At 33.3% G+C, this 27,900-nt stretch overlaps 1 protein-coding gene across 1 annotated transcript; it reads right to left on the reverse strand.

The window, feature by feature from the left end:
- Positions 1 to 1,362: 1,362 nt before the first annotated feature.
- LOC143243666 (DNA mismatch repair protein Msh2-like) lies at positions 1,363 to 26,885 on the reverse strand (the record flags this gene model as incomplete). Its single annotated transcript, XM_076487295.1, has 6 exons — positions 26,698 to 26,885; positions 25,719 to 25,844; positions 3,833 to 3,928; positions 3,326 to 3,390; positions 2,049 to 2,216; positions 1,363 to 1,501 (listed from the first exon to the last, which is right to left on the reverse strand). Coding segments are annotated over exons 1-6 (613 nt in total), but the record flags the coding sequence as incomplete, so codon positions are not given.
- Positions 26,886 to 27,900: the final 1,015 nt, after the last annotated feature.

Raw genomic sequence — 27,900 nt, forward strand, 5'->3', positions numbered from 1 at the left:
ACACATCTACATACATTTTTATGTAAATTGAACGACAAATAAACTGTTTATAAACAAATAACCAAACATAGGAGGGGCAGAAAGTGTTTGTGTGTCTACTTTAATGGTCAGTTGTATAGCCTTTCAGGTGAATTACTTGGCACAATCTCTCCTCATAGCCCTCTATGATTGTTTGACAATACTCAACTTGTATTTTCTTCCATTCTTCTTTACAGAAGGCCTCCAACCCTTGCAAGTTTTTCAGCTAACGCTGATGAACCCTGGTCTTCAACTCATACCAAACGTTTTCAATAAGGTTGAGATCCGGTGACTGTGATGGCCACTCCAGAACTCTTATATGGTTCCTCTGCAACCAGGATTGCACATATTTTGATGTGTGTTTAGGGTTATTGTCATGCTGGAAGATCCAACGATGCCCAAGCCATAAGTTCCAAACATCATTATTGATACAAGTGCCTAATATATCAACGCACTCTTCTTTTTCATGATTCCGTTGACACGGTGAAGGCTGCCTACACCAGAAGAGCTGAAGGAACCCCATAGCATGATTGAGCCACCTCCGTGTTTAACTGTAGGGACAGTGTTCTTTGGAAGATTTTGTTCCCCCTGCTTACAGAAAATATAGCGAATATCATTGTAGTCTCGCCTGACCAAAGAATACTCTTTCAATAGGTAAAGGGTTTATCTACATGCTTTCTTGCATACCTCTATCATGCTTCTAAATGAACAGGCTTTAAATATGGAGTTCTACAAGGACGGCATGTTTGAACCCAGAAGCGTGTAACATGTTCATAACTGTAGAGGCGCTTACTTCAACCCCAGTTTCTGTATGTCATTATGTGTTAAACGAGTGTTCCTACTAACTTCTCTGAGAACCTTCCTCTTGGTTCTCTCTGGATGATAATGATGGAGACAACGCTAAATTGCTGAAAGTAAATTTTAAATTTTTTGCTGGCTAAATTCCAATAATTATAAACCCAGTGTCTAGTTCTGGAATGGTATAATGTAGTTTATTCACCAAACTAGACAAAATTTTTATGGGAATATCAGTTTTTCCACACGTTCTGAACTGTACGAACACATTGGTCTCCATCACACTTTGGACAACAGCTGCCATGATCTCAACATGCAAATAACTTCCTAAATTATTAGTAATTTTAATTATATTTGTATTCATATCAGCAGGAAAAGAATCACATTAGTTTGTAAATTCATATTGAAAGGTTTAAAATATAATGTCCACTTCAGCAAGACTCAGTAAAAGTAAACACATCTTAGTATGACTGTTCTATAGAAAAGAAAGGATTTTTACACATGAATGTGGAATGAGCATTTACAAAGCAAAGTGTGTTGCACTCCTACTGGTGGAGGGTTCTGCTGCATGATTCATCATCATGCAGTAGTGCAATTTCACAGGAATTTCAGGTAGAATTTTCATAAGACTAGTAGCATGCAAGTCTCCATGGAAAAATAATGGAAGTTCAAGAAGAAAGTAGCTGATCTGCATAGAAAGGTGAATCATTGTATTGAAATTTGATTTTTCCAACTACTCAAATAATGAAAATATTGTCACCAAACTTGCTGTTCTTGTCTTTGTTGTGGTCAAGTTATTAAGACCATCTAGCATTATTACTAATTTTTAGTTGCCAACCAGAGAAAGCACCTGCTGCCAAAGTTTTTTTTTCCTTCTTTCTTTTAAGTGCCATAGTTTGAAGAGAACTATGAGCCTGGTTTGGCTTTGTGGCTTAAGATGCTTGACTTGCAATTTAAGGGCCACTAGTTTGAATCCTGCTTGTCAAACAGTTCATCCTAAATAGTTGTTGTCTCAACTAGCTTCCAAGGTGCAAAAATTCTTGGCTTACAAAATTAATGGTCAATGTAAAATTAGCTCAGAATGAAATTGCCGAAGAGAAGAATAAGAAGTTTGAGGAGCACTGTACTAATTTGATTAACTGAATGTAATCGAGTAATGGAAACATAAATTAATTTGGCTTGTGACTCACTGAAAGAAAGAAATAGAAGTACAAATTTCCCAATAATAAACATACTTTTAAAATAGAGGAAGTTTCCAACATCTCTGCCATGAAAGTTGAAACTCCTTTTAACTGTCTGTCTTCTGCACCAACTCTAGCAAAAATTGCATCCACTACTGATACAAGTGCTTCTTCACTGGGAACAAAACAACCTATCTGTGCCATGAGAATGTTCAGAGCCACCTATTATAAAAGCAAACACTTCATCATTATTTTGCTCTATCACTAAAGAAAACATACTTCAAACAGTTCTTTTCATTAGTTCAGTCAAATGCCCCTAATCACCTGACCATGCCAGGCCTAGGTCATTTGATAGATTTATATAAAACAATAATTTTCAATGAACCCAATACTTAATCAAAGTGAATTCAATATCAGATAATCAGCAGAAAGTTTGTTGTGTAAATTAATCTGTTTCTAAATAAATATGGAAGGGTTTGCTGGTGTTAACACAGTCTTGGAAAAACATATATTATCTTCTTACACAAAATAGCATATATTCATAATAATCATTAAAATTCTTATAAAGCTCCCTGCTCATTGTGTGCTTTACTCCTGATGATGGCATAGAGCTGCTTAGTTATGAAGAATCATTTAGTGAGTTTTATGTAGATTGTTCCCACTTTTTATTTAATGACATTGCTTCAATATGATAAATATACTAATAATGATCAATAAAATAAGCTGAGTCACTGAAATATTATACCGTCACCTACCATACTTGCAAAATCTTAGTTAGCTTTGTAATGAAAATAAATTTCTGTAGCTTTCAAATATGTAATTTGAAAGAAAGAAAAGAACATATTAAAACCTATCTAAAAAAAATATTCAGATTCAGTGATCTAGAGTTTGCTTCTAACTAACTCTCATGAATTTCCATTAGATTCTGTTTTAATTCCTTAGAGGAGCTGGTCTTCTCACTTTCCCATGAAACCAAAATTTACTTCCCAAACCAATTTACTAATTTTACATTGACCTAAATAATTGATCATATGCTATGTTAAAATATTCAGTTTTGCCTGTGACTATATTCAAAGCAAAGCCTTATTAGACATTCTCACTGCATGCTAACAGAGGATGGAATGCAGAGGATTAACTAACAAAATCAATGAAAGAGAATGAAAACCACATAAAGGTAATTATATTCATATGAAATGACAGTTTCTTAACAAATGCAAATAGGTTTTACTGCTCATGATATTTTAAAATGTTCTAAGAAAATTAACATTCATTCATGTTTGTATATACTTTCACAAAAACCAGTTAATTTACAATGAAATGTAAAAACTTACTGAGCGAATGTAAGTTGACTTTCCACTCATGTTGGGACCCGTAATGATGTGAAAGATACTTTTACCTTATGAAAAGTTTACAAGTATAAATATTATGAAATGAGCAAAACATCAAATGCCATTGTTTAATTGAAATATAGCTTATTATTATTCACATTTCATTTCAAAAAATAAAATATTCAAAAATTTATTCTGAGTTCTACAGAATGATTAAGTGTCATTGTTTATTTCTCAATAACTTCAAACAAGCATGTTTTTCTATAATTTATACCAGTACTTGGTCAATTTTAAAAATTACATTAAGAATAGAAAAACTAGTTGTTGCTAGAACTTAAAAATGGCAATATACATTAAAAATATAATTTTAAAATGATATTCATATAAAATATTTTTTTAAAAATACTTTTTATAAAAAATGACAAGACTCTGAAATATCTTTAATATAAAAGAATGAATATTTTAATAATATGCTCATACAGATACTCAATCTTTTACAAATTACTTTACCTTGTTCAAAGTTTATATCATTTGGAATGAAAGAAACATTTTCTTGCAACTCCATACAAGGATGACGAGCTTGTTTTAAACTAATAATTCCTGAGCCTACAGGAAAAGAGAATAAGGAAAGAACTGTGTTATGATTCTTTAAAATTAAGATAAAAGAGCATTCACCACACCACAAAAATATTTTATTTACTGAAAACAATCTAAGGTTAAATTTGGGGTGAAGGGATCCTTATAAGCAAAGAACTGAACTGTGTTGTAAGGGAATTAAATAAAGCTATTGTGATTTTCTTGAGGTAAAGGGCTAAAGCATATTAAAATATCATTCAACAACAACAAAAAAGACAAACTTACTTCTGTAGACTGCAAATATGCATTATAGAAAAAGGAAAAAATGAACAAATTACAATACTGGTGCACATAAAACCACAGTAATTTACCCAAGTTTCTAAGTTATAGGCAATTTAGAAGAGCAGTAACTTATTCCATAGACTTTAATGTTTTCTAACATTTACAAGTTTACCCTTTAAGCCAACTACAAAATACTTTCAGATTTACAGTTTAGAATGTGCTCTTTCTATTTATTATAAACAATTACTTACAAGAATTAGACATAATTGGAAATAAAGAAGGTGGAAGGTACTTATTTTATATTCTAGCTTGTATGTCTGAAGTTTAAGTTTATAATTCATTAATCATTATAGATGTTATACAGTAAGCACAATAAAATATAAACTGTGTAATAAAACAAAAAGGCATTCTGTATGATATATAAAAAAGTATATTTGGCACTTAAGTATTTTCTTTCAAAGTAGGAAATTAAAACACACAATACTAAAATCTGAGCTATAAACTACACTGTGATGTCAAGAATTGTGTCACATAATTATAAGAAAGTTGTTTAATTGTGCTTTGAAAATAACTCTCTAAAACATTGTGACATGCCTTTTAACTAGCCTGTTCAAAGAGGGTAGGGGCAGATTAAGACAGGGTAATGATGCTGAAGCCTTATGCCTGAGTTCTAAAAAAAAAGCAGCATTATATATGTATGTATTTATGTATATAATTGTTTTAGAAAAATGCTTCCCTTCTATCCAAATATATTTATTTTTGAAGAGAGAGAAAATAGAGACAATTTGTGTGTGATGTAGGTAAGCCTATCATGCACTGTAAGAGTGCAGAGATTTGACTGACTTGCCTCCAAATACTGTGACTAGTTATAGCCCTACTTTGACCAAGCATACTTGCATACAATTTGTAAAATTAACTTTGCCAGTGCTAAATAAAACTAATATACACCAAATAAATGACATAATTCGGCAAATCAAAGTTTCTTCACTCCACATTTTCATAGTGCTGTCAGCTAAGCTTGTGCCCAACAAATAGATTCTTATTGTACAATGAAGCAATAAATCTAGAATATGACAAAATTAAAGTTGTTATGAGAGATTGAAGATATCTATATCTTTCAATTCTTAACTCTCAAATGATTAGGATTTTATTCAAGTAAAGATTTTAGTCATTATTAACAAGGTATATGACAGTGTTTAAGCTTTTAATATATATTGTATCAATTGTCTATGTTTCTTGATCAGAATTTGCAAATTGTTATCCTGTAAAAAAACAATTACTTGTGGGCCTACACTGGCCAATCCATCAGCTGTAAATAATTCTTTGACAGCTTGACATGCATCATCAACTGGAAAATATAAAATACAAGTCACACAATTACAAAATTAAAAGGTTTGGGGTAAAGTACAAAAAGTGATATGCAATCATTTGCTATGGAACTATTAACCATATGGCTCCAGCTAAGTAACTCATTAAACCTCTTTTTGTACGTCATGAGATATAAAAAATTAAATTCAAAATTGAAACAAACTACTTTACTACAAACATATTTTGATGAAATTACTATTATCAAGAACATTATAATTTAAAGTTTACATTATCTAAGTTTCACTGCTTTATTTCTGAAAAAAAATACACACATCTAAAACAGCAGATTTTATTATCACGTGATTCACTAATGGTTTAAGAGCTCTAACAAAAAACGGTGAGAAGCTATTATAAACTGTCAGCATAGACAGTCAAAGTACATTTTCAGTTGTTTCTCACCAGCAGGAGGAAACTCCCAAGAATTTCTCTCCATGTAAAACAACATTCTAATATTTGTTAGTTTAAGGTCAGCCACACCCACTTGCAAAGTCAAGGTTGTGTTGCCAAGTGACAGTTTGAAGTTGAATAGGATTTTCATACCCATAAAAAGAGCAGATTTCACACTATTCAATTATAGCCTGAAATTGAAAAGACACTTACTCCATTGTTTTACTGATGCATAAAAAGTGCTTTGCAAGAGTTTTTGCCTTTTATGTATTAATTTGCTGACCAGTTAGATTGCATTCAGGTTTTATATTTATGTCTTGATTAATTATGTATTATTTGTGTTTTAAAATGCATATTTGAATTTTTTTATGATTTGTATACATTTAACTTCTTGTAGTTTTGTCTGTCAAAACGTCTGAGCAAGATGGCATCATTTATATGCGCAAGCTAGACCTTTCGAATTTGTGCATGAGATTCGCTTATACAAAGAGCACTGCAGGGACATGTTGACAGTGTTGCCATCGAAAAAAATTGAAAAAGATAACTAAAAATAAACAAGTGAAATGAAAGAAAAGTGAAAGTATGCACATGACAAAAAAGAAGTTTCAAATTATTCAATGAAGATTTTAAAGGTATGCACATATTTCTGTTTCTTATTTTAAACATTTCACTCTACATTGATGATGAAATTTGAAGATAATGAGGATGTTCTAGAGATTATACAAATGATAGGTGAAAACTGTGAGATGCTTTTATACTCGAATGAAAATAGCATTTCATATGAGCTATTCAGAGTCTGAATACAAATAACTACAGTAAAAAACAAAGGTTTTATTATAAAAAAATAAAATATCTTATTTTACTAAAGCTACATAATTTTAAGGCTACTGAAGCAAAATTTAAAAGGATTTCATCAATAGTTTAATTTTTGTAAAGAACTTTCAAGAGAGTTACATACCTACTTACATTAATTAGGTTGTGGTCATTCACTTAAATTGTATGTTCTGACATCTCTCTCTCTCTCTCCCACATAAACAAGTATTTACAATCATTATTAATTAAGTGTTCATTTTATCCATTTCACAGACACATACAAACACAAGATCAGTTTGGAAAAATTCAAATGAAAGAAAGAGAAATTACAAAACAGAGAGAGAAAAATAGTAGCTAAATAGCTAACAGCTTTATGGGTTTCATCCTCTAGTTCGAAACCTCTCATTAATCAAAACAAAGGAAACAACAATACTGACACTAAATCTCTGAATGCAGATGATTGTCAATGTCATTATATCAAATTGAGCCAAAAACACCACCACCGCAACTGTGAAAAGGAAGCTGACAACTCTTAATCTGATGAACATTAATGTTATCAACTTGAATTAAACCAACAGGATAAAATCAAATTAATGCAAGGGCAATGAAAACACTAACCAATTTTTTTACATTCAACACATGGATATAGATTTAATTGCATCTGCAAAATTGATTCTGGGTGACAAGTAGAAATGCTAATGCTCAAAAACTTTGTATTGCAAGCATACAAATACAAATGAAGAAAAGTTAAGAAAGACTGACTTCGCTCTTACCATCAAAGATGAACATTTGCATTATATACATATTGTTTTCAATAACATTGGAAACTTCTTCACTAACAACAACCGATTACTCTGACTAGAAACATACTACATGGGACTTTGGTCAACATGAAACAAGCTTGCTGTATCAAACTTCCATCATCAAAGTTGTTATTCATAAAATATGTAGTAGATAAATCAATGAGACTTGAACAAAGCAGATGGAGATAAAATACAGGAGCCAAGTTCTAGCACATATTCTTTTAGTCATAAAGTTTCTATCATACAGAGAAAGTAATGAAATAATTTGTTAAGTGCATAATGGAAATTACTTAACACTGGAGCTATTGGCTGAATTGATACATTTCTTGCTCAACAAATTGAAGTAACAGAAACAAAATACAAGATCATGTTTCAAGCTCATCTACAACTATTTTTCACAAATTCATAAAGATCCTACACAAAGAAGTTCTCATTGCCATTATTCAGGAAATCAAAACATCCAAGTTTTATAGTCTATTGAGTATAATCCAGACATATACCACACATATCAATTGACAATCATTTTTAGTTGCATTATAGATCATAGATCCTGTAGCAAAATTTGCCACATCCTCATTAGCTTCCTTGAAAAGAATATTACAAGATTTCATGATAGTCATAGATAGTCTTATGAAAAAGAATTCAATATGCTCAGCAAATATATTGGCATGTAAGCTTTGATGAAAGACAAGAGCCCTCAAGCAAATTACATTCCCAGCTGTGCTCCTTTACTCAACTGGTTGAACAGCCTGACATGGATTACTGTACTCAACCTTGTATATTCTTTGCCTTTGTGCAGAAGCTTTATGACTTTTTCCAAGCTTCAAACCACCCATAAAAGTGCCTACATGATGTGTTTGAAATATTAGGGTTCAAGACAACAGAGGTTATCAGGCACAAAATGGAGTGCTCATTAAAACACAATGTGAACCTTAAAAATATGATACAAAAGCCATAACACAAGTTCTTGCTTACATTTTGATGATGAATCTCATAATCCTCAAGTGCAGTTGAGAGTCAAGAACTGAAAACAGGTGACATTGATGGAATTATAAAGATTTTGTTAGAGAGGTATCACAAGATGTTTATTACAAAACTTCCAAATGAATGTTAATACATCTTTTCATCTGCTAAAATCTCTAAAGACGTTCATGTAGGTAGTACAAGGTTCATTTTCTTAATATGAGAAAAGGGATAAACAACTGCTAGGATCAAGAATATGCTAAAACAGGTTAAATGACAAGCACTATGTGCATAGAAAATGACTTGTTAGAATCACTTGATTCCAAATAAAGCAAAAAATATTTTAGGAAAAATATATTTTCCTAGAAAAGCCAGATAAATGTGCTGGAGATAAATTCTGTCTCTCATCTTTGAACATTCATTTCTGACTGTGTTGTAACTGACTAAAAATTACTTTCATTTTGTTTAGTTTTTAAATTCAATAATGGTCAAGGAAATTAAAATTTACTTTGCACTACATTTCTTGGATAAACCTTTTATTATTAGTTGATGCTACTTAATCTGTAGAAGAAAATCAAAATTATCTGGAACACAGTAATATATAATATGAATTTCCTCTGTTATGCAAGATAACACTTTTTGCAAATTAATTTTAAAATTCTATCTCATTTGTTTTTAAATGCTATACTTATTTTCAACAAAATTACTACACTTGAATATTCCCACAGTAATCTCTGTTAATCATGAACTAATGAATGATCTGGCTGTCCTACAAAATGCTGCACTCAATAATATAAAAAAACAAAAATATTATTTAACATAATTCCTAAAGTCTTCCTTGGAGTTTAAGTGCTGTTGTTTTTTAATATCTGCTCTTTAGCTTCACTGCTATGCTTACTAAACACAGCTATATACAATGACACAGTCATTCCTTACAGCTGTAGTGGTTCTAATCAATTGAGACATAATTCCCTCAACACTTACAATTTCTGTTTCTACATGTATCCTACTCTTTCTAACTGAAATACCAATGTTATAACTTATCAGAAACTACTTGGTTACAGTAAAAGTTGTTTGTTTTTTAGCAACATAAAGTGATGTTCAAGTTGCAAATTTCCAATGTCCATTTGAACAAGATACTTTCTAAATACTTTCAACTGAAGATGATATACTTATTACTACTTCTTCAATTTGGAAGTGGGTAGATCAAGAATGGGAAAATTCCCTTCTGTTGTCAAAAATAGACAGCATAAAACAGCTCTTAGCACTGTTTCTCATTTAGACACACATTAGTTAAGTAAACAGTTTAAACTGTATATAGATTTTACTTTTATGTTTTAGTTAATTATGTTTTAAAATGTACATTTGAGAGGTTTAATCATTTTTAAAATAAAACCCAAACTTCACCCTAGTTTGCTAGACTTAAATTGTACACATATACAAGGACATTTTATCAAAGACTAAAGTACCTCTACAAAAGAATTTGTAATAATGTCTGTAGACAATTGTTGCATGTGTTGAAAATAATAAATACTAAAACACAAAAAGAAGAAAAACATTAAAAATGAACTATATTAATTATATCAATGAATGAAGTTATCATTCATCTTTCGATATAGTAACAAAGATTTAGTTCCTGTATCAGTAAATGACTTTTCATACCTTCTAGTTCAAAATAACTATGAAGAAAATTTTATTGACAATAGAAATAATATAATAGCAATTATCACCAGTATTATTAGTACTCTTACATAATTCCATCTGGAATCAGGCTATTTGTTACTCCATATAAAACTTCTTTTTGCATTGGCCTTGTAGATTTCACTTTTACACATCTGTTTTATTAGAACTTAATTGTATTCTTAGTGGTAATTACAGTACAACTAATGAAGCATTTACTTGAATCATGTTTTTGTATATTTAAACAGATGGGCAACTAATGTAATTTCTTAACTGGTTAACCACCAGCTTTATTAATAGTCTTAGTATAATTAGGCCAAAATGCACATCAAACCTTATTTTAAAGTTGCATTTCAATTCTAATTAAGTAACTTTGTTATCAACATATGTTAATATGTTTCACATCAAAATGTAATTTATAGTTTGAATTTTTAAAGAACCTAAATTTTAATCTGTTAGCTTTAAATCTTGAATTAAATGTCATGTGGCACAGCTGGCACTCCAACCTCTCTCTCTTTTGGATTTTCATTCCATTAATTAATTAGAAATACACATACCATGGATAATGAGCCTAGAATATGAAACCTGAATGCCATATTTTCTTGCTTTATTTTTCATGAAACCCACATGAAAAGCCTTCCTATTTCTCTGACTGTTATAGAACATATTTATAGCTAATATTAATAAAATGTACTTTTTGAACCATACGAATTTGATGATTATCTGTTTTATTTTTGCATTCTAGTACCTTACGAGGATCTGAAAATGTATTGACTAAAGTCACTGGTATGAAAAGTAGTGGAATTTTTTAAAATCATTTGTGGCTTAGCTAAAAATACAGTTAAATGTTCATAGTTTTTTAACATTCTATTTCAGTGCCTAACATATTTTGTTATAAAATGCACATGTTGAAACCAACATGAATTATTTCGTGAACAAGCAGTGTAGTGTGCAAAACATTTTATCAATGCAATTTGTGATCTTAAGTTACTTCTTTGTTACATGTACATTTTACAGTTATACCTTTTTAATAAATGTTACTAAAATGTAAAAACTAAACTTACGAGGTTACATAACAAAACTCAAATAAAAAAAATTAAATTTATGAGACCAGCTTAAGATAAGCAAGTAATGAGATTATAACTGACTATTCATTTTACCTTTTCACACTGCAGTTAAATGACTGTCACAATATTAAGCAAAGTCTAAGGGAAACTGTAAAGTAATAACACTAAAATCAAGCAAAATCAGGAAGTATTAAAATAAATAATTGAATTTTTTGTTACCATATGTAGTCACTCTCAGAAAAAAACTCATTACTTCATATCTTAAAATTTTTGTTTTACTCTTTTGCTACAGTTGGTGTTAAGAGTACAGAAAATAAATGATAAAGTAAACGGATACTCAGTAGAACATATTTACCTCTGTCATGCAATGTTTATCATATTCTCCTCTTAAAAAGTGTGAAAAATGTGTTTGTATTTCTTTCATTAACAACATACACAGACCACTTTGACAAGTTAAAGAGGAATAATATTCTACATACGTCCAACAAGTTTAATCAATATCCAATCATTTTTGACTGAGTTAACAAAAATAGTATGCAAAATCAGTTCCCATGTTAATAAACAGGGATTTTTTTGATTTTCATGGCATTGCTAATTGTTTGATTGATTTGGTGTTTTTTGGCACAAAGCAGCTAGGCTATCTCAGCCAAACATCCAGTAAAAAGTTAAAATTAAAGTAAATTTAGTAAAATTCATTAAAGGAAATTAAGGTAAAACAAAACAAATTACAAAAATAAATAAATAGCATAAAATCAATGTTTACATCTAGCCTACAACATTAAGAGAAAAACTACAGTAATACAAGCTGTAAAGGACTTTCTGTAGCATAATTGTAATTATCATAACTCGATAGGAAGACTAACAGGTAAGTACAAAAACCACCGTCAGTTACCTGAAGTTGGCCTTTCCAGTCTTGGTTTCGAGTTATTTCATGTTATGGTCATTTTCTAATTTCAAATCGAACTACACAGACTTTAATTCTTAAAAGGGAATCACATTAAAAAATGTCCAATGTATAAATTAAAAAACTTAAATGGGATTAAAAAGATTAATGTCCTTTAAAAAAACTAAAACATTACCTAGGTGGACAGTGTCACCATGACCAATAACACTGCTTAACATTATGGACAAATCTTGAGACAGAACATGTTTAAAATGGTGCCATCATTGAGAGTCGAAACAATGACAATAAAGTAAAATGTGGCTCAATGTGATTTGAGTGTTACACAAACTACACATTGTTGCATCAGTTCCAGATAAAAGAAAACGAATTAAAAAACTGTGACCAATGCATAGTCCCGCGAATACCAACGTGCCAGGTATCCAGAAAAACTGGACAGAAGTAGATGTTAAAAAGAAATGGGCCAGTCAGCTTTGAATATCGACGAGAACAGGGTGCAAACTAACATGAAGTGATTTCAGGGTCAGTAGAGAACTAAGCAAGTCAGTATAAATAGTGCAGTTTGAGTACTGCTTAGCTTCTATGTGATCCAGTGCAAGAGAAATGGGATACAGTTCAGCAGTGAGCAGAAGTTATAGAGAGGATTCTGCATGCAACCACCGAACCATAACAAACCATGGCAGAGTCCACACGGTCACCTAATTTCAAACCATTTGTATAAATAGGAATGGAATGATGTTTCGAAAGATGTTCAGCAAATAACACAATATTTTAATCGGGAGTGTCTGCTTTTCTCAGATGACTAAAGATAGGTCACATTTGCGGACTGTAAGAAGCCATGGTGGGATGGAATAATCAGTAGATACATCATTGTTATCCAAGGATAAACCCAATTCATCCAACTGGGCCTGGATACGAAGGCCAAAAGAAGCAACAGCGGATTGTTTTTTCTCAAAAAGTATGGCCCACCGTGGAAGGAACATAAAACCCCTGGTGAGATGCTTTTGTAAGGAATGAAGTTTCAAAGCATATAGTATAGACACTTGCAAACGGCAGAGGTACAAAGAAGTTTCATGAAACTCTATGTAGAAGCTCTGAACTGGGGAAGTACAGAAAACCCCAGTGCAGAGCTGAAGTCCTTGATGGTGAATGGGGTCCAGCATCTTTAAGGCTGAGGTTCTGGCAGAGCCATAGACCAGCAATCCATAGTTGAGTCTTGATCAAATAATAGCATGATATATCTTTAGCATAGAACATCGATCCGCTCCTCAAATAGTGGAAGAGAGGACACAAAGGATGTTCAGTGCTCTTGTACATTTGACCAATAGCTGCTTGATGTGTAGTATAAAGGTCAGTTTACGGTCAAAGATAACCTCCAAAGAACTTTGTCTCAGGGGCCACAGGCAGCACAACTTCACCAATACGGAGTTCTGTCTTAAGAGCAGTTAAAGCTATAAACAAACTAATATATTCATTCAGTGAACCAAAAGAACTTCTCAATGTCTCTAACAGCACAGAGTCACAATAAAATACTGCCAAAGATTTAGAAATGGCTAAATTGCATGGTAAACCAACCTGCAAAATCTTTCAAGAGCAAAGACTAGAAACTGATCTGCTCACAATAAAATTTAATGACCTACTTTGCAAATTGTAGCTGAAAACTTTCACCGATTCTAAAATCTAGCAAAATGGAAATAATTTTGAAAACAATCACTAATATATTTGGAAGTATGCTTATAATGACACATACAACTTGATATGCAAGTTGTCCCTGAGCATCAAACTGCTAGGCCCAGTGTCACGATCATTAGCCATTATTGGCAGCCTTCCAAGAAAACCAGAATAGCAACCCTTTCAAAGGAATTTCAAAAAGATTGTACATCTTCAAATTACACTCCTACTTACTCAACACATCTCCTAGGTGGAATGGCATCAGTACATAAAAAATATTTGGAGACACTGCTTCTTTGATTCTGTTAAAAGCTTTTCATAAAAAAATTAATTCTCCCTGATTGGAGATCATTTTTGATGTGTACAAGACCTTATCAATAAAAGATGTTGATAGAAAGATCAAAAAAGCAGCACAACTTCACCAATACAGAGTTCAGTGTGAGGGCGAATACCCAGTTGGTGGCAAAAGTTCATGCAAACGGTTTTAGAGAGAGAGAAGTTATAGCCGTTTGTTGTGGTCCACTTCAGTAAACGATTGAGAGCAGTCTGTAGCTGCTGCTCAATATATCTCATGTTCGGTGACTGACATGAGATGTGAAAGTCGGCAACATAGAGCCCATTTGCAACAGAGAGAGAAAGTTGTTCAGTGATGGCATTAATCTTTATAATGAAAAGCATGACACTCAAAACACAGCCCCGAGGGACTGGAATCTTCTGTCCATTAAAACATTTTAAATAAAAATGAGCAAATGGCCATGTAACCCATATATACAGAGGTCTTGCAAAACACCTTACCTCCATGTTGTATCATAGGCCTTCTCAATGTTAAAGAATATTGATACAAGATTTTGTTGTTTGAGAAAAGCTTCTCTGATTGATGTTTCAAGTGGTCCACCCAAAGTGGAGCGCTGTCGTCCAAATTCACACTGGGAGGGCAAGAGAAGGTTGTTTGAAATTTATATGTAAAAACGGCTCGTTTGGGTTGAGAAAATATTTTACATAGAAGAGCGAACAATGTTTCGACCTTCTTCGGTCATCGTCAGGTTCACAAAGTAAAATATTTTCTCAACCCAAACGAGCTGTTTTTACATATAAATTTCTCCACAAGTGGGTTTCTCAACATCACTGAGAAGGTTGTTTCATTCAAAGAACCAAATGAGACAAGGGTTAACCATCCTCTCTAAGGTCTTAGAGAGAGAGCTTGTCAAAGCATCTGGATGGTAGTTTGAAGGAACCTTAGGATCCTTCCCAGGTTTTGAGAAAAGTAGGACAGTAGCCTGGCACCAGGAAAAACATTCTCCTGCCAGATCTGTTTAAAAAACAATCATAAAAATAGCAAGAGAAGCAGGAGATAGATGGCACAGCATTTTAAACATTACATTATCAGGTCCAACCAATGTGTTGCCAGACTGATGAAGGGCCAGTTTGATTTCCACAAGTGTAAAGGGATGATTATAGTCATAGAGACAATCAGCTAGAAAGTAAAGAGGTGATCACTTTGCCCATGTCTCATGGCTAAGAAGGTGGAGGAAGAAGCAGAAGTGCTAAATACCTTGTAAAAGCTCTCACCTAGAGTATTGGTGATGCTCCAGGTATCAGCTACTTCCTGGCCAGAGAGCAAGATCAAGACGGGGACAGAATTATACTGCCCACTGACCTTTTGAATCTTGTTCCATATGACTTTGGAACTGGCAGTAGTAGATATGCTGGTTGTGAACTTAATCCAACATTCCTTCGAACTGTGACATGTTACCAACTGAGCATGTGCATGGGCCTGCTGAAAAGCAATGCAGTACGAGAATGTGGGATACCTACGAAAAGTATCTCATACTTGTGTTTGAATCATCCGTGCCATATGGAAGGCAGGATTCCACCATGGACAAGGATATCATGGAAAATATGTCAAGGTTTTAGGAATACATTGAGCAGCTGCTTGTATAATGCAGTCAATTACTGCTGCCACACAGTCATCTATAGCAGGATCAAATTCTGGGAGGGCAGTGAAAGCGGACCAGGTCAGGTAGCATTGACCATGGCCAGTCTCTCTCAAAATCATAGGAAAATGATCAATGCCTCATGGATTATTGTCCACCCTCCATGAGAAATGGGAGAATAATGAAGAGGAGCAAATTGAGAGATCAATAGCAGTAAAGAACTGACTAGGTGCATGAAAATAAGTAAATGTACCAGTATTGAAAAGAGAAAGGTTGTGATCAGAGAGCATATGCTCTACAAAGAGATCCCTCCTATCAATATCAGCACTTTCCCAGAGGGTATGATGTCCATTAAAGTCCCCCAGGATTAAAAAGGGAGATGGCAACAGTTCAACAAAAGCAGCAAGGTCTGATTTCACTTGTTTTGAGAATGATTCTTTTGGAGGCACAGAGATATCCATCTGCACGCCCACTGTAGTAATGGAACAAAATGCAGCAGCATACATTTGAAATGAAGTGGTGGACGGCAATTTTCGAGCCTTAGGATAAGTAATGTTATAAATCATTTTCAAACGCTGCAGCTCTTTTTTTCCAACCATTTCGGGCAAGAACAAAAGTAGGATGGGAGAGAGCCATCACAATTAATGCAATGAAGGTCTGTTTCACACTCATAGGCATCATGGTCCTTGCCACTGCAAAGAGCACACATCAAGGAACCACGACATGATGTCTTTGAGTGACCAAACTGCTGACACTGGAAACATCTGAGAGGGTTTGGAATGTATGGCCATACCTTGCAATTAAGATAACCTGCCTTGATGGTGACAGGTGGATGTGGTGATGTAAATGTCAGAATGAGGATACTGGTTGTATTTGTAATTCCATCTTTGCGAGTGGAGATACGCCTCACTGCAGAAACTCCTTGAGTGGAGAAACTAGCAAGAATCTCTGACTCTGGGATGTTCTTCAAATCCCTCCCCACAATAACTACTTGTAATGAATTCAAAGTAGCATGAGGTGTAACCTCAATAGGTATATCTCCAATTGCCTTTGAATGCAAGAGGAGTTCACTGTGTTGAGATGTGGATGTTTCCACCAATATGTCACCAGATAGAAGCTTCTTTGCTGACTTTGGAGAGCCAGCAAGTCCCTTCTAAATGCAAAAGGAAGACATTGTCCCTAAAGGTTTGTCTGAAAGAGAATGTAGGATAAGAAAATGAGATACAACAGGTGTTACAGATGTTGAAGATTACTGCTCATAATCTTTAAGACATGATCGTTTACTTATGGACTGTTTTTTTCACTATTTAAGTTTTTATTTGGAGGATCCATCACAAAAAAGGAATATTTCGGTGCCCACTGACCCCACCCAGAATGAAGACCTATGAGGTGACCCAATACAATGTCAAACAAGGACATTGCAGCAATGCCAGGGTTTTGTGAGCACTATACCTAAATATCAGCATCAGATACAATGTCCACTACACCTCTTGAGGACGTCCTATGCAGGCACTTAGTTTACTCTGACCCAAATGGACGAGCCAATTGATCTTGCAGGGTTAACTCCAAGACCACCCGTCTACAGGAATTCAAGACCAAAGACTCCTCCCTTTCACGCTATGCCATGCATGACAAACACGTGGGTGGATGTTTAGATCCCAGAGGAGGCAAACTGAAAGAAAAGAACCTTCCCTGGTAGGTCCCCTCACCATGTACAGGTATCCACATAGAAGGAGGCATTGTTGTGACCTTGATTCTCCACAAACTAATCACTTCTGAGTTGGGTCATAAGCCAAGTGTATAACAACTTTTATCCAAACCCATTCAGACATTTTTCAGAAACCTTGCTGACAGACACACACAGGGATTAAAATAGAGCTACCATACACCTTCAATGGCAGAAGTAAATATCAAGGCTAATAAAAAACTAAACCTAGATATTATACAAAGGAAATATGATTATAAAATGAAAAGAAGTATTTTATTCTTGGCATGGAAATCCCTTTTCACTCAAACTGACTCAGTATAAACACTTTGAAGATTAACAGATAAATCTTTAGTAGCAATACTTCATTAAGTGTTAATTTTTTTGTACAACATACTTTCCATGAAATTTGGTTGTACTTTACTAAACATTAAGGAAACTCAGTGTATTCAGAGTTACGTAGAGTTTTGTGATTAGACAGCAGTCCAAACAACTGTAATTGTATACAAATAATTAATCAATTACATCCACTAATTGTTTATTGTTGGTACCCCTGATGTAATCTAAAATAATAATAACTGATAACACTACCTTTGATCACTTTATTATTTTTGTGATAATACTTGATATAATCATAATATTTAGTAACATACTATTCTACCTAACACTAATTAGTGTACTTAATACTCTTAAGTAGCCAATAATATTGATTAAGCTTTGCTGAAAGGTGAAGTACTGTTCTTTGGTTTAACACCTTCATTATTCCAAGGCAGAATATTCAGTGGCATCATCTACTCCCTGAAGCTCAAGTCATCAGCTAGAACCAATCGGTATTTCTATCTCAGGGCCTAATTCAGTACAAAACCCATGAACAACCCCAGCAGCAAATGAACATCACAACTGAGATTTGGGCACTAACAGTCATAAATTGTATGTTCTTTTTTTATGTGATCCAGATCCATACAAAGCTATTCTATGCAGCCTGAGCTGCTTCTTTCAGGTAATTACATTGCCCACTATTCCAACTCTCCTCAACAAATCTTCTGTACAGTGGTCTACAAACCTTCAACATCCTACTTAATACTATAAATACCCCAAACTACAACTGTTAATGCAACACTCTCCAATAAGCTTTTCATTTATAAGCAACTTACTCTTATTGGCCCATGTAATGCTTTTCTACCATGGTGATTTAGATTCTACTCAACACCTTCTTAACTTCTAAGATCATATCAGATCATTGTCCATTTAGCACAATCTCCAGAAGAAACACTAATTTTCATCTAAGATAATTGCATGTGTCCCTTTTAACATCAGTCTTATTCCTATATTGATAATTTTTCTCCTCACAATCATTTCTTCTTTAAAAATCTCAATATATACGTATTCTCCATCAGTTACATATTTCTTTGCATTCTGATAAACCATAATAGTGCACTGTGTTCTACAACCTCCAAGATCTGACTGTTATTTGGCATTTACCTACTAAACCCTTGCCCACATCCTACAAGATCATCTTTCGTAGAACACACTGGACACTTCTCAACCTTACTCACTTTTCATTTAACTCTCAATACAGGTTCAGTCAAATTAACAAACCACATGACCTCTTTGTACTTGTTTAGTCTAATGTTTGATTCTATTTACTTTTAATATAGTATGTACATCTTCATGAAATTTGGCAGTTTTCAGTGAATGTTATAAGTCTTTTACATAACAAAAAAAATTAGTAAAACATTTGTAAATGGATATATCAAGTTTTGCAATTCTATCTGTTCTGAATAGTCCAAGCTAAAATTTAAGTATAAACAAATGTAGTTCCTTATTATAATGTGAAATAATTCTAGAAATACAAAAATAAAAGATAATTTAGATCAATTTTGATTTTTTTTTTTGGTGGTTGAGAGGTAAGTTAAAGTGATAAACCTCATACAGAATTATGGTAGAAGAAGTAACAGATAAAATATAAAGTGTTACTATAAAAACAAAATGAAATTTACTTAAGTGATATTAAAAATTATGTAAAAGAAATCAGATTTTTCAGAAAAGGAAAAGTAGCTTAAATCTTAACAAGAAAAGCACTTTACAATCAGAGTAGACAACCCTAACTACATATAGTGAAGAAAATTTTAGTAAAAATACTTAATAAAAAATTCTGATGTTTTGTTTACAAATGTCTTTTGATGATTACTGAAAGACTGCAAAATTTCATGAAGATACACAAAACATTTTAAAAGTTACAGTATAAAAACTATAAAGGTCAATTTGGGGTCAAGCACTTGGCCAATTCAATCAAACCCAAAGTGAGAGAGTTAACAGGTTGTTCAGGTACAGTTAAAATCCTTTCATAACTGATAAATAAATTGCACAAAGTGACCTTCCTTTCCTAATGGCAAAATTTAAACTTTACTTAAGCTTCAATTTCATGCAACATCTAATCAAGTCATCCGTTGTTATTAAAACTGTATCAACATCCACGTTATAGTTATGACAGAAAGTGTTCGTACCCCTGCGTCCCGAAAGTGGCTTTTGGCTCATAACATAAAGAGTATCATGAGAAGGCTAATAGAAGTATATTTTATTATAAATATTATACTAACACACATCTACATACATTTTTATGTAAATTAAACGACAAATAAACAAATAACCAAAAATAGGAGGAGCAGAAAGTGTTCGTACAGTTCAGAACATGTGAAAAAACTGATATTCCTGTAAAACTTTTGTTTAGTTTGACGAATAAACTACATTATACTATTCCAGAACTAGACACTGGGTTCATAATTATTGGAATTTAGTGCTGTCTCTGTCATTATCTGCTTGGTCATTATGCTGAACAGGAAACAACTGTCCAGTGATTTAAAAAAACTGAATTATTATAAAATACAAGTCTTGTGTGTCTCTTTCTGGTATTGCTACACAACTTAATATGCCGAAATCTACTGTTCAAAGCATAATTACCAAGTTTAAGCTTACAGGATCAACTGCTAACCTCCCTCGTTCCGGACGCCTCGCCAAAATTCCAGAGAGAACCAAGAGGAAGGTTTTCAGAGAAGTTAGTAGGAACACTCGTTTAACACGTAATGACATACAGAAACTGGGGTTGAAGTAAGCACCTCTACAGTTACAAACATGTTACACTCTTCTGGGTTCAAACATGCCATCCTCGTAGAACTCCATATTTAAAGCCTGTTCATTTAGAAGCACGATTGAAGCATGCAAGAAAGCATGTAGATAAACCCTTTACCTATTGGAAGAGTATTCTTTGGTCAGACAAGACTAAAATCGAGCTTTTCAGCCACAATGATGTTTGCTATATTTTCTGTAAGCAGGGGGGAACACAATCTTCCAAAGAACACCATCCCTACAGTTAAACATGGAGGTGTCTCGATCATGCTATGGGGTTCCTTCAGCTCTTCTGGTGTAGGCAGCCTTCACCGTGTCAATCATGAAAAAAGAAGAGTATGTTCATATATTAGGCACTTATATCAAGAATGATGCTCGGAACTTGCGGCTTGGGAATCACTGGATCTTCCAGCACGACAATGACCCTAAGCACACATTGACACATGTGAAATCCTGGTTGCAGAGGAACCATATAAGCGTTCTGGAGTGGCCATCGCAGTCACTGGATCTCAACCCAATTGAAAACATTTGGCATGAGTTGAAGACCAGGTTTTATCAGCATCAGCCGAAAAACTTGCAAGAGTTGGAGGCCTTCTGTAAAGAAGAATGGAAGAAAATACCAGTTGAGTATTGTCAAACGACCATGGAGGGCTATGAGGAGAGATTGCTCCAAGTAATTCATCTGAAAGGCTATATAACTGACCATTAAAGTAGATGCACAAACACTTTCTGCCCCTCCTATGTTTGGTTATTTCTTTATAAACAGTTTATTTGTCGTTCAATTTATGTAGACGTGTGTTAGTATAATGTTTATAATATATTGTACTGCTATTATCCTAATCGTGATACTTTTTTAAGTTATGAGGAAAGACTACTCACAACTCAGGGGTAGGAACACTTTCCGTCGTAACCGTACATGCAGATATAATATATAAATCAACCTTGAATACCCTCAGTGATGACAGTTTTTTTTATTTACCTTAATTGCTATCCCATAATTATACCGGTCTACTAGTTAGATCATCAACTTAACAGTTAAAACAAAAAAGTAGTAGTAAAATTACACATCCCATTAGATGTCAAGCAGATAACCAGGTACCCAAAAATATTACAAAGTCAAATCAATCACCCTATAGGATACTGAGACATAAGTATTTAACTAGATCTAATCATATGACATTTAAAACTATCTTAGAACTTTAAAATTCTTTTTATAATTTTGGATTGCTGCTCAAATCATGTTGATATGCTCAAACCACACTGGAAGCCTAGGATTCCTGTCTTTGAGCAGATATGTTTTAATACCTATTTTCCGACAGCAAACACATTGAAATAGCTTTTACTCTTCACATTCAACAGTAAAAGTGTTTGAAGATATCTCAAGGACTCAGCTTTTCTTCTTTAAACTCCTCATTCTCTATCGCTACTCATCAAGTTCACTGCCCTTCTCCCATACCTTATCAAACAACTCTGCCAAGACTGCTATGACATGTGGACACTTCTTATACATCTTAGAGATGATTGCATTAGCTCCAGGTGCACTTCATTCTTGGCATTTCTCAAAACCCAATTAAAGGTGAATTTTCAACAAATTTAATAATTACCTTAGAAACTGTACTTTGGTTAGGTATAATTCCTGTGTGGTTGCCATATTTTTAAACTCTTTAGTTTTTGAGTAAAAAATGAAACAAAATATGCGAGCCCTCAAACTCAAGTTCCTCTCAATTGTTCGACTATTTCTGTGACATTTTACAACTATGATGTAATAGTTGCCAAACACGCTTCATTGCGTGCTGATTATTTTGTTCCTTTCAGTGCTGGTGTTTTATGTAAATCTATTGGTGCTTTTTTTGGATTACACACTTTGTGAGACTATCTTTTGTCTTGATATTGCTACTTTATGTTTGTTTCATGATAACATGGTTTACTGCATTGCTTATGGTTGTAAAAACGGTTCGGCATCGGGCAAAAGCTTCTTTTCATTTCCATGCAAGGAGAAGGAACCGGCAAGGTGGCGACAGTGGGTGCGGATGGTCAATAGGAAGAACTGGACTCTTCACACCATGCAAAGCTTTGTCAAGATTACTTTGAACGCTCATGTTTTGTGTCGGATCACACTGTTTTGGATTCTGTGGGTTTCAGGCCAGGCAGGTTGAGACTGAAAAAACCATCGGCAGTAGACAGGATCATCTCCACCATCTTTCCTTGTGTAGAGCTGAGGACTGATATCAGCCTGCAGCATACAGGTTCCACCCCTCTGAAGCCATCCCTTGCTATCACGAAAATAACAAACTTAAAGGTATGTGTGCAGTATAAAGCAATGAATAATAACTAGTATAATATAATAATTTAAAAAGTACAAGTTTCTGAAGAATGTAACTAGACATACACATTCATGAGCGTGTTTTGCATTTGTGGCACATAAAAGTCAGTGAAACCTTGATTTCCTAGTCTAAGACAGTGGACAAATCTATCCCAAATAGAGTACATTCCAAGTTTAAAAGCTGGCAGATCATTCTGTAGATGTTTTTTGTATCATTTTTACATATGGAAAAGTTTGAAGAATACCATTTTTCAAATTTAACATTTCAAGATAAATTTAAATAAGACTATGTCTTGAACATGTTGAAGTAATCAAGTACATGTTATGTATTTTAAAAAAAACATTGTAGACTTGTAAACAATCAAATATAAACTCCATAACATATTTCCATAACTCATCATAAAATTAATCTTTACACAGTACTTTGACATTGTCATATTAAATGTAAATCTCATAAACCTCATAAAGCATGTTGTTTTAATATATAATCTTATTTCTTCAGTATCACTCACAGTTCTGCTACTCTTGCTCGTGGAACTGTCCTCATCACTAGAACTTGTCAGATCTGTGTCAAAAGTAACTGTTCTAGGTTTGTTCAGAGTAGGTTTGAATTGATATGGCGCTACTTGACACTGTTCAGAACACAAAGTAAAAACAGACTCCGCCTCTGTTTCTCCATGCACTGGCCATGTTTATTCAGATTCAACGTGCTGGAGTTGGTGGTTTGTTTGGCAACTATTACGTCACAGTGCTCTTCCTAGTGGCAAACGTAAAAACTGAAACATTCGGATTGCCGCTTGGAAAGAGCTCTTTCTGCACCAAGTTCTATGTTTCATTTATTAGCACACGTTTTATAAAAAATGTGAACCTGCAAAATTAATCAGTGTGAGTAGTTCTTTTGACTTCAAAGTTTGCTTTTTTCTGTAAAATTCACCTTTAATGTCTTCAAAACTGAGATTACCCATATCGAACTGATATCTTAGCCACTTGGTCACCATAATCCTGGCATGATCAAGATCAACAGCTCTATTGATATCACCACATGTTTTCCATAAATGTCCTTCAACCACTTATTACTATTCTTTTGTCTCTTCTCTCATCCTGCCCCTATAAAAAAAAAAACTAGACAGATTCCTTGAAAATACTGAGGTTTTCCTAAGTCTTTCCTTCCACTTCTTACAGACTGATTCACTTCTATCAAATATCTTGATTTTAACTCTCAGTTCACTCATTTCAGTATGGACTCAGGTGGCCCAAGTACCAAGTACAAATTACTAAACTGTTTGTTTTCTCTCAAAACCTTTTGTTAGCTGTTAAGGTTTATTCTGAAGAAAATATACCATTTATGTAGCAAAGCATATTATTAGAGAGAAAAAGGGTTTATCTCATACTCATTACAAAATAGTATTTATTAATAATAAGCCGAGGTACTTATCCTTATCCAGGTTATGAACTTTAACAAAATATGAAGGTGGATGTTATGATAAATAACACAAAATTCCTAACCTTCACATTATGTATTTCTAACATAACAGGTTATTACAGTATTCATAATGACCTCACAAAAAGTTTTATACAAGCTTTAAGAATTTATTATGTATGTACTTAAAACAGTATAAACTGTGTGGTGGCCAAAGAGACTTTTGTATGAAAAGGTAGCAGACAAACCAGTGTTGGTAGGTGTGTTTCTTGTTACTCACTTTCAACATCCAGCTCTTAAAGTCATTTCACAGTGTCTCACATGATTACTTAATTTACAGTCATTGGGTGCAGAAATTTCTTACAGGCTGAAGTTAAAAGGTCAGTTGGTATCATTCAAGAAGAGCTCTTCATTGCAGCCTTATGGTGACTGTTGGAGTAGAAATTATTGTGACACTGAATGTCACTTTTTTCATTACATTCTTCCACAGAATGTGCTGGCACACTTTCCAAGATACACAAATACTTTTATTTTGAACTCCATTAACATACTTCATGTTACAAACTATAATTCCAAAAAGTTTGTTTTAAATTGGTCGATAAATTTAGTAGTAGTTAGGTAACAGATACACACACACATACAGAAAATAAGTTAGAAGCAATTTAAACAGGCTACCAATCTAATGAAAGTTAATAAAATGTCAAGGATGTAAAGACAGGATTCACACTACAATAAAATTTCACCAGATGAAAATTACAAATGTTACAACCATTTATTTATCATTTAAATATTTCTTACACATAAGATATTACTTTTAATACATTCATAGTTTCTTACTTCTCTCTCTCTATATATATAGCTCAATAATTATCAGTTACAATTATTGCTAACAAGCAATTTAGATCAGCACTGTTTAACAATAAAAAATTTGTAATCATTTAGCGCATTTATTTCCACTCCTGGTTAGTTGTAATTTAACTTGTTTATTGAAAAAAAACCATGAAAATCACTTCAAATAATACTTAAGAAAAAATAACCAAATTTTATGTGCATCAAAAAGATCTGTAAATGTTAGTTACTATTACAACCTCTATGTAGATACCATAGGAGCACTCTATTTATAAATCAATATTATTGATTCTACTAAACATAGAGGATAGTAAGAAATATGCTAGTAATAAATTTGTGTTAATAAATACATACATATGCATATATTTGATAAGCATAAAAAACCTACTAGAATATTAAACTTACAGAATTTAAAAATAGAGAGAAATAAGAGATGAAAAGTATGAAATTACACACTTCTAACAGTTGTTACTTTACAAAAGATTTCTGGATATGATTTGACAGTAATTTATATCTATGTTTTTCTACCTTTTGGAAGTAGCTTGGGTCGAACATAAGGTACAGGAGCACTGACAGCTGAAACAGAGAAAGCCACTAATACATCAAGATGTGCAATCACGTCACTCATCTGCAGAAGTGGTTCACTGTACCCAGCTAATAACAGAATTTACAAAAAATTATATAAAAATGTTATAAAGTTCAGAGACTAAACATAATATGCATTGGGTAAATCATTCATGCAACTATCTACAGAAATTGGCTTGTTTTAAGAGTGAAAAGAACATACTCCAATTAGAAAGATAATTTCCAGCTAAAAGGCACCGTAAATGAATCAAAAGATTTGTTAATTCTGGTGTATACAACACTTCTAAGCAAATGACAGTATAACAGTTATATATTTCTTTAATTATACAGGGTGTTTGGAAAATCACTGTGCACTTATATATTTATTAGCAGACATCTTTCAATATAGAATACAGGAGGTAAATATGAGTGACAATTATAAACAATGTTGAAAGTGACCCTGTCGACATCAATACAGGCCTGGATCCTTCTTATTTTGTTTCTAAAAACCGCTATCAGTTGCTGGCTTGAAATAGACTGAATAAAATATTATTACAAAACTGTACAGTGACTTTCTGAACACCCTGTATATGTGAGAGTTATACTCCTAAATGATACGAGACATATGCTTAGAAATTTGATTCAACAAAATATACTGAAACTTGGATTTTTTCTATGATAAGTGCTTCTTCTTCTCTCTTTTCCAAGTAAAATTTAAAATGTATAGTATCAAAAATAACTTGAGAATAATGGTGCAAAATAACTCTGAGAGCAACTTTTCTGGCATGTCTTTAATTCTATAAAATAATAACCATCTTGGAAAGATCTTTCAAAAACATAAAACAAAACTCAGGCACTTTAGCTGATATGACATGGTAAATAGTTTTCCATGTAGAAACTTCATTTGAAAGTTTTAACAAAAAAACAAATTCATAAAACTTACCAGCAATATCCATGATCATATCAACTACAGTCTTTTGTTGCTTTTCATATTCTAAGCGTATAGCAACATACTTCTCATTCAATTGGCGGAGTAATGAATTATGAAAACGAACTCCATTTTGTTTGGTATCAATGGTGAAGAAATCCTTTCTATTTCGAAGGGCTTTCTCTTCCTAAATGAGAAATGGTTAACATCATCCATTATTTAGACCAAGAAATTATATTTAAATTGGTTAGAGGTTTGTTCTACACTTTGATGCAAAGTTACATAAGAGTAATCTGCACACACAGTTACGACAGAAAGTGTTCATACCCCTGTGTCCCGAGTGGTTTTTTTGCTCATAACTTAAAAAGTATCACGGAGTAGGCTAACAGAATATAATATATTATAAATATTATACTAACACACATCTACATAATTTTTTATGTAAATTAAATGACAAATAAACTGTTTATAAACAAATAACCAAAAATAGGATGAGCAGAAAGTGTTCGTACAGTTCAGAACGTGTGAAAAAACTGATATTCCTGTAAAAATTTTGTTTAGTTTGGCAAATGCACTACATTATACCATTCCAGAACCAGACACTGGGTTCATAATTATTGAAATTTAGCCAGCAAAAAATATACTTCCTGCAATTTAGCGCCATCTCCGTCATTATCTGCTTGGTCATCATGGCAAACAGGAAACAACTATCCAATGCTTTAAAAAACCAAATTATTGTAAAATACAAGTCTCGTGTGCCTTTCTCTGGTAATGCTACACAACTTAATGTGTCGAATCTACTGTTCAAAGCATAATTGCCAAGTTTAAGCTTACAGAATCAACTGCTAACCTCCCTCTTTTCTGGACGCCCCACCAAAATTCCAGAGAGCGCCAAGAGGAAGGTTCTCAGAGAAGTTAGTAGGAACCCTCGTTTAACATGTAATGACATACAGAAACTGGTTAGGGAAACTGAGGTTGAAGTAAGCACCTCTATTTTATTTCTTGTTAAGTACAAAACCACACAATAGGATGGTTATCTATGCTGTGTCCATCAAGGGTATTGAAATCTAGTTTTTAGTGATGAGCCCTCAAGACTTATCACTGCACCAAAGGTAGCAATATGAACATGAATCAATCATATGAAAATTTTCCTCTGAGTCTGTTTAAGATGCAATTTCTATATCAAATAAACTTAGAAATAGTGGTGCAGCATAATAA

Source organism: Tachypleus tridentatus, unplaced genomic scaffold, assembly GCF_004210375.1.
Source record: "Tachypleus tridentatus isolate NWPU-2018 unplaced genomic scaffold, ASM421037v1 tig00000514_pilon, whole genome shotgun sequence".
Classification (NCBI taxonomy): domain Eukaryota; kingdom Metazoa; phylum Arthropoda; class Merostomata; order Xiphosura; family Limulidae; genus Tachypleus; species Tachypleus tridentatus.